The 13,682-nt window shown below is 36.1% G+C and overlaps 1 protein-coding gene across 1 annotated transcript; it reads left to right on the top strand.

Annotated features, from left to right (window-relative positions):
• Nucleotides 1-3,498: 3,498 nt before the first annotated feature.
• Smp_171660 (hypothetical protein) lies at nucleotides 3,499-12,938 on the top strand (the record flags this gene model as incomplete). Its single annotated transcript, XM_018799992.1, has 5 exons — nucleotides 3,499-3,593; nucleotides 3,638-3,786; nucleotides 5,587-5,660; nucleotides 9,358-9,477; nucleotides 12,663-12,938. The coding sequence occupies 5 exons, from the start codon at nucleotides 3,499-3,501 to the stop codon at nucleotides 12,936-12,938; spliced, it is 714 nt and encodes a 237-aa protein (XP_018653850.1).
• Nucleotides 12,939-13,682: the final 744 nt, after the last annotated feature.

Raw genomic sequence — 13,682 nt, 5'->3', positions numbered from 1 at the left:
TATTCGATAAAATTTTAGGATATTGATGCCATCATTAGATGAATTTTCAGGCGAACAAACACACTTAATGGTTCTAAATCTAAATCTCTTTTATACCAGCCTGTATGACTGCGTCAGTTGGTTGCTAAACTAAATTTATGAAGTACGTGCAATGGCTGTTCATGTTGTCATAATTCATGTTGAAGGTTAGTCTTGTACATGAATGTATGTATGTATGTATGCTTGTATGCATTTATGCATACATATAGTAATGTGTGAGAACATCAATCTCCATCGATAAAAATCATTTTTCATTATAATTTTGACATAAAGACTTTCAGTCCTTTAGCTTATGCGTATAACTTTTATTTTTCCCTTAAAATGGTATTTCTGACAAACAGTTTAGCCAAATATAACTTCACCTTTGACACTGAATTGCATTTTGCAGAATGCCATATGGTAGGTTATACTATCTTAACTACCTAACAATAAACCGAAAGTTTGTAATTCGCTTGTCCAAAGAGCAAGCAGAAAGAGCATCAGTTAATAGCAGAAACCTTCACTCAGTCTTGTGAAAACTAGACAGAACTAGTTTTCCTAGCTATAGGACCTGTACACGTGACCGAGGATATTGTTCTTCCTTTGATAACTAACCTAAAACCTTGTAAGATACCGGGCCCCGATTGGTTACACCCACGTTTGCTGTCATCGCTCGCGGACATTATCTCAAGACCGCTCACGACGCTCTTCAACATGTCCCTTTCACGCGCTCAACTACCTAGAGACTGGAAAGACGCCATAGTTAGTCCTACATTTAAGGATGGTCAGAGACGGATCGTATCTAACTACCGGCCTGTTAGCCTGATCAGCATAGTAGTTAAGTTGCTTGAAAAATTAATTCGGGCTAAGCTACTGAGTCACATAGATTCGTACAGTCTGTTAACTCCCGAGCAACGTGGGTTTCGTAACAAGCATTCATGCTTAACTAACTTACTCATTGCGAGAGAGAATTGGACAGCTGCCCTAAACAACGGCCTGTCTGTCGACGTGATATTCATAGATTTTAGCAAAGCGTTTGACAAGGTTTCACACTTAGGTCTTATGCAAAAGCTCTCGAGCTTTGGAATAACAGGTGCTATACAGGAATGGATAGGAAGCTTCTTATGTGACCGCAAACAGAGAGTAAGGGTCAATGGAACGCTATCCGAATAGAAACCGGTCAAAAGTGGTGTGCCCAAAGGCACCATCTTAGGCCCTTTACTTTTCCTTCTGTATATTAATGAACTACCTTTATTACTTAAGTCGTCGACGTTATTGTTTGCGGATGATGTTAAAATCTGGAGAACAATAAGAAATGAGACTGATCGTTGTTATCTGCAAGCAGATTTAGACGAATTAGTTAGGTGGGCTCATGATTGAGGCTTGGAAGTTAAATCCAGGAAGAGCGTGTTCACGCACATCGGACACGATATTAGTTACCACTATACCATTAATGGTACATCTTTCGTGCCTATAGGTAACCCTCGTGCTATTGATAGAAGAAACCAGAGAAGTAGTGAATAGGTCTTTATTTCGATCTTCGCGCAGTCACAGTGGAGCGTGGGATTATTTGTTCAGACAAACAAAGGCTCTCAACATTCCATATAAGATAGTAGGGAATATAACGCTTACAAAAGGTAAGGAAGTGAATGAATACTTGAACAATACTGTTTTAGCATATGCCTGGTTGTTTGGGGTCAACTCTTAACCAACCAACCTGAGCTGTTACACATCTCTTCCACGCGTGCAAGAGCACAAAGACTTAGGAGTAACTATAAGTCACGACTTGAAAACTACTACGCACTGCAATGCGGTTGCTTCCAAAGGTTATCGTGCGCTATGGTCGCTTCGCAGAGCATTTAAATGCTTCGACGATGATATGTTTCGAATTTTATGTCCCACCTATGTAAGGCCACACTTAGAATACTGTATCCAAGCAGCTAGCCCATGTCTGATAAAGGATACTAAATCGCTTGAGCGTGTCCAGAGTGTGGGGACAAAATTAGTAAAGGGTTTTTCTAAACTCCCCTACGATGAGCGTTTAAAACGTCTAAGCCTTTTCGCCTTATCTTATCGTAGGACACGAGGTGACCTTATACTGGCATTTCGTATCTTTAATTATGATCTGGGTGTTAATATGTCTTATCTTTTTGCTCCCTCCAGCACTAATAATCTCCGAGGTCATAGCAAGAAGGTTCAGAAACCGCGATCTAATAAACTAAGGGTGGGGTCCCGTTTTTCTCATCGAGTGGTCAATGACTGGGACGCTTTACCAGAACAAGTGGTATCAGCACCATCAGTGAACATTTTCAAGAAGAAGCTGGACCTTCACTGGAAGGAAATCTGTCAGTATTAACACAGGTTCATCAACCTACTATCCTTATTACTGAAGACTAATGACGTTCTGTTTTTTAATCTAAGCGCGCATCAAACAGATCTGACACTTATCACCCCTCTATGACAGCGAAATACCGACATCATTCAAGTAATTGAAATTTAATTGCAGCTTTCAAAGACGTCTGAGGAGTAACAAGGTTTAATGCTTATTATTATGATTTTTAGGCTGGCTACTACCAATAAGTCAAATAGTCGGGTGTTGGGGTTTGGTTTTATGTTTTACTTTATGTACATCAATGGATAATGGACATAAAAATATTAAGCAGTGCGTCACCAATGGAATATTACTCTCGCAAGCCCATGAAAAGTGACCTGACAGACACTGAAAGCCATGAATTTAACATGGCTTTACATTGTGATTTAGAGGCAGCTTATTTCTACGGAGTATGATGTTCGCTTAGTAGAGATTTCAAATTCTTTGACGAAGACAGATATTTATCTATACATATTTATCTATGTTAGACTACCTAAAAATGTTAATATTTATCAGTGTTCTTGGCATATGAGAACGAGGTTAGAGAGAGAACATTGGGAAATAATTTATTTCCACTTGTAGCAGAATTCAATATGGAACTACATGGGGTTCCGTGTTTCAAACAGTGAATTATAAATAAAAATATGTCATAACCTTCAGGTCTCCTTTAGGCCGTTTGTCATCAAACGTTTTTTCGAAATCGTTCGAAAATTATGAAAAGTAGACTCAGGCCCATTTAATTATAATGTCACTGGAATCGTTTAGACTGAAGGGAAATTCACCTACAAATAAACAAAAATTTATTAAGTTTTTTGCAGCTGAGTGACTAGATTTTTTTACTTTGAGCTATGCCAAAGACTGAGAAAATTATTTCGACTTGAAGAAACTAGTGTCGGACAAATATTTGCTTTTTCGACTTATACAAAGAAATTGGACATTGTTGTATGCGGCGCTCAATACAGGGTTATGTGACCTTGGATTTTGCATCACGCGCGAAGATGGCGGAAGTGACGTTCTCCGCCTCATTCTGATTGGTTGCTAAGTTGACTGCTGAAATTACGAACCGGAATTGAGTTTGTTTCCAGTCGTAGATACCTTAGCATTGTATTATGGGTTTTCTCCTGGAAGCAATAGACGACCATGTCGTCGTTTTCATGTCACTTCCCGCTATTGTTCTGTTTTTGATTGCCGTTGGATTCGTTTGGTATGCACGTCTTAATAATCGTTGGATTAATCATGCGACCGTAGGGGATATTTTCGATCACCCCCACGTCCTAGGCGAATTACTCACTCTTCGGCGAGAATAAGAAGTATCAGCAATTCAGATTATGATTGCCCGATATGTATGGAATTCCCTTCCCTCATGATTGAGACAAACTGTTGTCATCGTTTTTGTGGTAAGGCATTGGTTCAGATGTTAGTTTCTTTGCTACCCATTTATGCAATTGATTTCTTATTTTGATCTTCATTCATTGTATATGGATAATTTTCAAAATGTAACAAACTACCCTTGAGAAAATCTGACCGTTTACTCAGGTCGGAATAGGGTCATAAATTAGTGTGTAGAATGAAACGATGTTAAAGTTAAAAGTTAGGGTTGAGAATTAAAGTGAGGGATCCCTTCACGGACTGACGTCAGCCATAGTGCTTTAATGCTACTTAACTGTGTGGACAAATACTTCCTGATGGCAAGCCCAAAATATACTACTTCAAGTATGATTGTTTATCCCATAAATTAAAGTATCACTGCAAAAATAACTATTAGCTCGACGTTTTTAGAGCAAGTCGCTAATGTAATCGGCCTTACATTTAGCAGCTTATAGGTTTACTATCATCAAGAATTAGTAAATTAACTGACTGGTCGACCACTTGTAATCAACCTGTTGTCTAAATGAGCTTAGTTTACAGGTAAAACAACTTCATATCCACAAACTACTTCTATACCATAGATAACTGTTTAGATAGCCTGTTCATGGGGTTAAGTCTACCAAAGTCATAGTGGTAACTAAGATCGTCTGTCCATACATAGTCTAAACCTAAGTGTAGTCGTTAAGATGTTTCTACTCGAATATGCACCTTGTGGTTTTTCTTGTGAAGTCCCAGTCATAAAAACGGGAAACAGACATTTCAATATGATGTGCTTGACTTTTTCACTCCATCCGTACAGCCATGTAACTATATCAAATTACTGGAGCAGTTATAGTTAAAAATACATTTTGTGTCAATTAAGCTATAATTCTTTGTCACTATTATCTATGCTGGAAAAGTGAATGGTAAAATAAGGTTTCTCAAATATATTAAATCATTTATTTATTATTTATCTAAACACAAACATTGGTACGAGGAGGCACCAAATGCACGTGTGTCACACTTCGTCATTCTACTTGTGTGAAGGCTAAAATACTGCCCGGAAGCCCCAGAACCTAAATAGACTATCGAACCATAAATATCGCTCATGAGACGCAAGTTTCATTATAGATAACTGGTCAAGAGGTATATTTGGTGTTTCAGGACAATAGGAACCAGCAGTAATGAGTAGTTTCACTGGAGAATTATAAACTATTGATATTTAGTTAGTGTAATCACTAAGGCATTCCACAACAACCCACAGTACGACTTCCGGACCTCCTTACTGAGTGACGCCTCAGTCTTGTCTATTCCCCTCGGTAAAGCGCATCTGATCAGATTCATGCATAAATGAAGTTTGGTCTTCATCTTTCAACAATGGTGAGTAACGGAAATATATGTTTCTCGTGTTAGGTTAGAATCAATTAAATTTCTGTTAGGGTCACTCTAGGATTGGAAACACACACAAAGTTCTACTCTCAGTGGTTTTATTTATACCGCTGTACCTAAACCCCAGATTGGACAGACTGCGTCCACTGGAAAGACACTCAGGTGTGAACACCCATTTAAAACCACAAAGTGATGTGTTTCATGTATCATACTTTGACTGTAGTCATATGAAAGGAAACGGTTTACTTCGGTGGTCATGCTCACCCGTGGTGTATATTTCAGTATGGAAGCTAACAAGTTCAAAATAATTGTATGTCGAGACATGGAAGCAAGCTCATAGATAAGATAACAGCTCAGTGGTTAGTTTATCCTTATAACGATTTAATTACAGTGGTAGGAAAATTTGATTATGCTCGGCATTTTGAATATATATCTAAATATATATGATTTGTAATTTTTAGCTGAGTGTTTTATTCTTCATTGGAAACGGACAATATATTCTCGTGTTATATCCTGTCCTATGTGTCGTGGACAAGTAAGTACGATAATTTTAAATCTCGTTTTTAACTTTTAGTGCTCGTTAGGTAAATTTATGACCACAATTTATGGCCAGCTTACAAAGTCATATTAATTACTCTTAGTAAAAATTGATGTTTCTTCAGTTCATTAATTTTTTTCTTAATGAACAGTGAATGCTTCCTTCAATCTAATTAATGCTTGAAATAATTAATATATTGCGGAAAAAAACTTTTAGGAAAGCCTGTTTTTAGATAGCATGTTTACTTTGTGAAGATTAATATTTTATCATAAACATGTTTCAGCGTTCCTTTTAACTATTTATTATTCTGCATTGTGATTTGCAAGTATCAAGTATGCTAACATTATACAGTGATGTTATGTGTTGAGAAGTTGACTCCATACTCACTGGACGTTTCCCTCTGTCTTGTATTGTTGTGAAGCTCCAGTTTCATGATTATCGCATCCAATTTCCAACTATTATTTCATATGTTCCAACTCTGTCCTTTCTGCGAAGGTTTCTACACTAAGACAGTAAAATTAGGTTTTACATAATTCGTGTGGCTCATAACTGGGGATTTCATGAATTCAATTAACTGTTAAGTCCATACAATGTTTAAATCCAGCTATACTGGTCTCAAGTTCGTTTTTATTTAGGCTAGGGTTTTCGGTGAAACATAAGTCTTGACTTTTCGATAGTGATGAGTTATGCTGCGTAAAATGTCTTACTGATAGCTAGTTTAAGTCTTTGTTCCATCATATGACTATTAGAGTTGTCTCCGAATAATTGTGTGATATAGACTCCCTTTTTGAATGTCAAAAGCGTACTGGATCCCGTCGTACTTCTGCCTTTCTATAGGCTTATAAACTTTAATCAACAACTATCATTCACCAATGTTTCAATTAAGAGCTTTACTCCTCCCTCAGTAGTATCTGTAGTGCGAATACTATTAGTTCCACTGAATAAGCCCTTTATTAACCTACGTCTGTCCTGGACCGGACAGTGACTTGTGAACTGAAATGTTGTCCTATCCATGTCGGCTTTATTTACACGGAATGTTTGATGGAACCATCATTCTTCCACTAATTAGTATATTTAGAAAGAGGAGCTGGTTATTCATCTCTTCACATGTAAGACAAGCATGCTTTTGAATTGTGTTGAGTTCCTTAAACAACTGGTTTACATCTTCGCATTTATCACCGCTTACATAAACACATCTTTTGAATTTAGTCTTCAGCTAGATTTTTTACGTATTCCATAAACACATCAGCCAGGAATTGTCATAATTACGCCATCAATCTGTCAAATAAACTCCCCTTCCAAAGGTGATTTCACATTGTTAGAGCATAACAGTAATAATAAATCTTTAAGACTTTTAACAGGAAATAGGAATGGAAGCTTATTTAATAAAATATAGCCATACAGAATATCAATAGTCTTCCCTAGAGATACATTTGCAAATAATTCGTTTACATCAAGAGCGCCCATTGTCTTAGCTTGCATGCTATTCATTAATTAGAATGAGTCTTTCAAATAATACTTGGGAAATTGGTCGCAATTAGGGTTCAATACTTTTCTCAACTATTCTGCAAGTTTACTTCATAGACGACTGACAAGTGGATAGAATTGAACGTAAGAAGGTAATGGGCTTATAAAATTTTGGTAGTCCATATAAATGTTACATCGAATCCATAGGTTTTGAAAATAGATTTTTTTTATTAATACCGTTCGTGTAATTTTATTGAATTCGAGTTGACTTTTCTTCGTAATTTCATAATCTCAGAGTCAACATCGGGAATACATTTGCTTTCATTGCTGAAATTGGATACTGTTTTTATTTTTTTAATCTGATATAATTCATAAAAGCAACGGCTGATTTTTTATCAGGTTTAACCAGAATAATATCAGTATTATGTCTCGATTCTTTCGATGATCTGAAATGCCAAATTTATTATGCTTCTCTGCTTTGGTCTAGGAATATGCTATGTACTATACCCACTATTTTAACTTTACTCCAATTTTGATTCTCTTGAGATTTACAGGCTAAACTACTTAGCTGGTCATAAAGGTTTCATATAGGGCCTTGATTGTCAGTTCATACATTTGTGTTGTAATGATAGAGCTCTTTGAGGTCTTTTAACTAGACATTTTTATTGGGAAGGATGCTGCTAATTTCCTATAATTTCTATAAATATAGTTATTTGATTTTAAGTTTGAAAGTTTTCCCAAATGGGATTTCATTTGTATTACATTTATGCTAGTATTTGAAGGTTACTTCACAGCACCGTAGTTACGATACCTCCTCTTGGGTTGGATTTGGATAAAATACACAGGATCTTCAAGACTGATTAAGTGAAAATGTAAATAAAGTTTTGTTTTACTAATTTCGTAGACAAATAATGATACCTCGGCCAAATAGATCAATATCAACACTTTGGGATTCGAAAGTGAACTGGTTTCGTACTAGACTGAATTTGTTTAAAGTTAGCAACCTAATTAAATCAGATAAACATAAGCGGTCACGGCAAAATATTAAATCTTTCGTAACAGAGCAAACATACTTAAATGTTGTTTCTGCTAAACAATATGATAGTTCATTACTGATTGAAATCATATGATCTAAGTCTGTAGGTATATCAGATTGTACATTTCGTGAATCGTGAAATTTCAATGTTATTTGAAAATTTCAGAAATCAATGGCTAAAAATTGTAAACGATGTACCTCAAAAATTTAATAGACACTTGAATTTTTTAAGCAGTTCTAATATATAAGAGATATAGTCATAAAAACAAAACTGACTAATAAGACGAGTAGTTTCGTCACAGAATCAATTCTCATATCTTGACGGAATAAATTTCAGAAGGTAGAACCACTATCCAGTTGGTGATTGAATGTGTTTATTGGGTAATCAAAACTGTTAGTTATTTGGAAAATATTCATTCATAATAGTCTAACAAGGATTTATTTATCAAGCGATAAATAGAAATTAAGGAGTGAAAGTGAAGACTATAAGGGGAATAGTGACTTCTTTCCATGTATACCCATTTTTATCAAAAGAATCGGATGAGCCTATTATATATATATATATATATATATATATATCATCAATAGCAGACTTTTATCCACCTCAGTTACTACCGAATTTCTCACGTGACCCAAACTATTCCTCGGGAAAAGCCTACAGCGGCCCTAAAACACTGGGAAACATTTTACCCAATCAGCATTGAACAGAAGTTTCTCAAGAACATCTAGAAATTGAGGCGTTACGTGTCATATTTCTGATTTGATGATTACCTATCCTGCTATTATGTTTAGTAAGGTTACAGAATCCTCCAGAAGCCCAAGGCCATCTGAAATACTATATATACCCTCGATTTTCTGTACACAAGCTGACCTTGGAGTAAGGTGTTTTTTCTACGTTTCATGTCATGTAGGTTTAGTCTAAGGTTACTAGAGGTGCTCAGGAAACCGATTTAAGCGTTCAGTCAGAAGATTTATCACAAATGACTATATTGATCCAAAGATTTTTATACAGTGCTGCTAGTTTACTAACTTGTTCTGGATAGTGGTTGTTTGGTTGATCACATTTCGACTAGTGATTCACTTATAAAACCGTTGAAATAATCAATCAATATTTATGATTCATAACTTATAACTTATTTAGTTACAGATGATTTATCTTAAATTTTTATTTACTTTTTATGTGGTGTTCAGGTTTCAACATTGACTAAATTATTCACTGCAGAAGAGTTGCAACATGAGAGCACCAGACGATCAAAAATTGAAGCAGATTTACGATTATTTAATCGTTGGCATTCAGGTGAACCGATTTCAGTAAGTTTGTTTAAAGAAAGTAAATAAAAAGTATATTTATCATTTTTCTGATAATTACTTCAGTTCAGAATACTTTTAATAAACTTGGAATGTACCGTAAATTATTTTTACGATGCATTTAATAACCAAATTATTTATATAGTTTTATCGAGATTTCAGATAATTAAAAGTCAGTTTACACTATTGATTGACATTAATTTGAGCAACCTATTTGGTTGATATTTCTCACTATTCTCTATGGTTGACTCTATCGTATTCCAGGTGTGAAATTTGTAGTTGGTTGTCAATTAAAACGAAACATAAAATTCGACTATGAATGTATGCCTTTTTGTTGACTGAACTCGAAAGCTACCCTGATGACTGACCACCTTCGATGTGTTGGACAGAAGTGTGCTTTATGATTGTCTAGTGAAGAAGAGTGTGCTTGGAAAGTTCACTAGCATATTGAAGCCCTTATATACAAAGACCTCAGACAGAGTGAAAACATACAACCACTTCTCTTCACTGTTTCATTCTAGCAGTGAGGTATTTATTATTTATTTATTTAAACACATAAATATTGGTACAAAGGGGCACCAGATACATATGCACCATACAAATCTCATTTAAGTGTGAGGGCTGGAATACTGCTTAGGTGCTCAAACCGAAACAGGTGGTTTTATTAGGGGGCCACACCCTGAGCCTTTGACCTAAAGATCTGATCCACAATGCAGTAGAGCATCGTGAGGAGATGCAGACACATGATAACCACATGATGACCAACGACTGATTCATACGACATTTGTTCCCTCAGGATACTGGAGCCCATGTGCACGATTGGTTTGGAATCAGGGTTTTCCCACTCCCCTAGGTGGAATTTCCGTGTTCACCAACCCGGTTAAGGTATCGGACATTCGCTTTTCGTTCTCTCACTTTCGTAAACAACAGTAGTGCCACAAGAAGGCAGTGAGTAAGACTTCTCTGGCGGAGGCTATATACGCGCGTCTATGTGAGAGCATTTTGAGAGAGGGAGAGTGGACTCTCCCCATTCTCGGCCGTACCAGGGCATTAAGGAGCAGAGTTATCCAACCCCACCATTCCTCTGCAACTTTACTGTCGATGACACTGGGAACAGCTCTGATGAAGTTAGTTATTGTTACCAGAAGAAACTCCCCGACCTTGTGGATGATATTGTCTTTAATGTGCACAATAATACTCAAGCCTATTTCATCACTCACAATTGGAAGTGAGCCGTTAGAAGTAGTCGGAAAGTTCGTGTATCTGGGTAGTTGTATGAGTGCTAGTGTTGGCGTGACTGATGAGATCATTCTACGTATAATAAAAACAAAACTGACTTATACCGACCTAGGTCATCTTTGATGCCGTCGGGGTGTTCGTCTGGTTGTGCAAGACCTTGCTAACGACGCGTCTGTGAGAGCAGTTTTCTTGTATGCTTGTTAAACCTCTCCAAATTGAAGATGGTAGGCAACTCTCTGTGTTCGACGATCTTTGAAGAATTGCTGGTATCCAACTATAACAACATCAGTAATAATGAGGCTCACCGATATGCGTCCGTGCTCATTGACGACAATTCAACTACTGTCACCGGCTTGGTTGCTCGGACATGTTTTATGAACGTCATCCCAGTGACTTACATATCGTGTATTTAATGCCGACGCTAGTACTGGTTGGAAAAGCAGATAACTAACTAGTTTATGTTATAGCATCGTGATATTATTAAATGAAAGCTGTATAGGACTGTCATCTGTCGGTTCATCTTGATTCTCTGGTTTGGGGTTCAAGAGATGATGAGAGTGGCTCAAGACGTTATTAGACACGACCCAGAAAAGAAATCAATGGCAATCTTGCTGCGGTTTACTTTTACATTCTTTATAAGTGTGAGAACTACTTTAACTGAAAGAATTAAAATTATTTCGTATTTGTTATCAACAAAACTGTCGCTCCTACTATATATTACTCTTGTTATGATGATTTTTTTTATTCTCTTCAAATGTACTCCATGTTCGTCACAACGTAATCCATACTATTGTCGCGTGTATTCTGTTCAACTTACAAATAATTACAACCTACATTGTATGATTACTACTAGTTATTGAATAAAGCCACCTATTCTGATTTGCAGACTGTGACAAAATTTCATATCGTTCACTCCAAAAATATTTAGTGTAAATTGGCTACAAGTAGTCAACAGAAAACATTGAAACCTCTAAATAGGATACAAGTAAATTGATCATGGCTTGCAAATTGTCAACTTAAACATGAATATTTAGATCGTTTAACCGTAATCACCACCAGTTATAACTAATTTGCTTCCAATATATATGTATGTACAACAGTAGTGTTTTTCAGCAAAACCTTAAAGCCAGTTACTAGTTAGAGTATAATTGTTAGATAGATTGAGGAGAGTGTGTGACGAGCAATGACTTCAAATTAAATTTTTATATATTTAATAAATTTACCGGAAAAAAATACGGTTCAGTTCGTCTGAGCAGATAAAAACAATCTAAGAAAGATATTAGATAGAATACCATAGTTGAACGTTTATTTTATTTGTGATTTCCTAATATGATGGAACATATGAAGTTGCATGCATATATCCAACTTTCCAGACTGTTACGAATAATGTAATATCAGTGAAATTTCGACGTGATTTTATTGTATTTAGTGTTAATAAGATATTTTACAGAATTTTCATTATTTTAAAATGGAACTAGCTCTTATCCTCTTCCATATTTGTTTGTTTTGAATAACTTGTTCAATGTCCTAACTAGAGAAAGCAAGGTACACTGGAAGTGTGTTTTTCTACAACGCAGTCTACAGAGATAGCTCTACTGAGACTTTCCCACTTTCTTGACAGCAGACAATTACCATCACTATGGGAGTGGGTTTGTGGATTTCATAGTTAACATCGCTTCCCGGTCTTAGTGTAACAACTAATGAGAACTAAAGAACGATGGACAGTTGTTTTGCCTTATTTCGGGACTGTAATAGTGCATATTCACGGCTCCACCAGGATGGAACGAAAAATCGTCGTCCCTTAGCCTTTAAACTACTGAACCACTATCTAATTATCAAGTAATCTTTATAACAATAAATTCGTTTATAGAGTAGTAGCTTAAGTGGTTGTTTTTTATTACGTTCCCCTCCACAATTATCAAATAATATTCGACTGTTTTCTTTTCCAGATAATTGATCGTATTAAAGACATTCCATTATTTGTTTACGGATTTATACAATTATTACTTAGTGGTGAAGGCACATTCGCTTTGATGCAAATCCGTTTAACTCTGTTGGGTTTATGCGTTTTGTTTTATTTGATTACACCATTCGATTTTATTCCGGATGTAGTTGCCGGTTTCATAGGAATTTTAGATGATATCATAGTTTTATGTATATTTATTATTCATGTTATCTCTGTGTATCAGACAATTTCTTCAAGACGAGAACTGAATAGCCGATAAAAATCAATGTAAATCTTTTCCTCCCATGTATATTAAACACTACAAACACGTCTATTTCTGCGTCCTCTACAGATCATTTTATGTGAACGTCCATGACTACGAATATTTGTGCGAACTAAAGATAATATGTACATATATTTTATTCACTGTAAAAAATATTCTTCTACTGTTTAGTTTTTTTTTATCATTCATTGATTGAGTTCAAAAAATAATTATAAGGTTTTGAGAGTGTATTTATTCAGACAATCACTTTATTGAAAGTTGTGAACACTGTCACTTCATTTTGATAATAAGAAAAATCAATTTGGCTTGGTTGATCGAAAGTTAATGTCTATGTACCAGTAAAAAAACTATAGGAACCGTGTCATCTAATCGAACCTAACAGGATCTTTTCTAGCAAAAAAACTATGTGAGCAAATGATTCTACTTGAAGCGTTTATTTAATTTCTTTTTGTTGTTCACGCTCGAATTCACGATAGATAATTTAACAGAGATAGATGATGGCTAACAGTTGAATGCAGGACCTGTGTCTCGTCCGGCTGGACGTACCTGCATTCCAGAGTTGACGTTCACTCCAGGACTCGAACACAGTACCTTTCGCTCCAAACTCCATTGCATTATCCACTTAGCCACTAGCTTGTGCAATGGAGATGCAGTCACATCCAGCTGACGAGTTCCGAATAGGACGGAACGCGCGTCTTGGATTCGACTGTTAGCCACCATCCATGCTTGTTTATAATGCTC

The sequence above is a fragment of the Schistosoma mansoni genome, chromosome W (genome assembly GCF_000237925.1).
Source record: "Schistosoma mansoni strain Puerto Rico chromosome W, complete genome".
NCBI classification, from domain to species: Eukaryota; Metazoa; Platyhelminthes; class Trematoda; order Strigeidida; family Schistosomatidae; genus Schistosoma; species Schistosoma mansoni.
The sequence above is the reverse complement of the archived record's forward strand: the minus strand, read 5'-3'. Positions and strand labels throughout refer to the sequence as shown.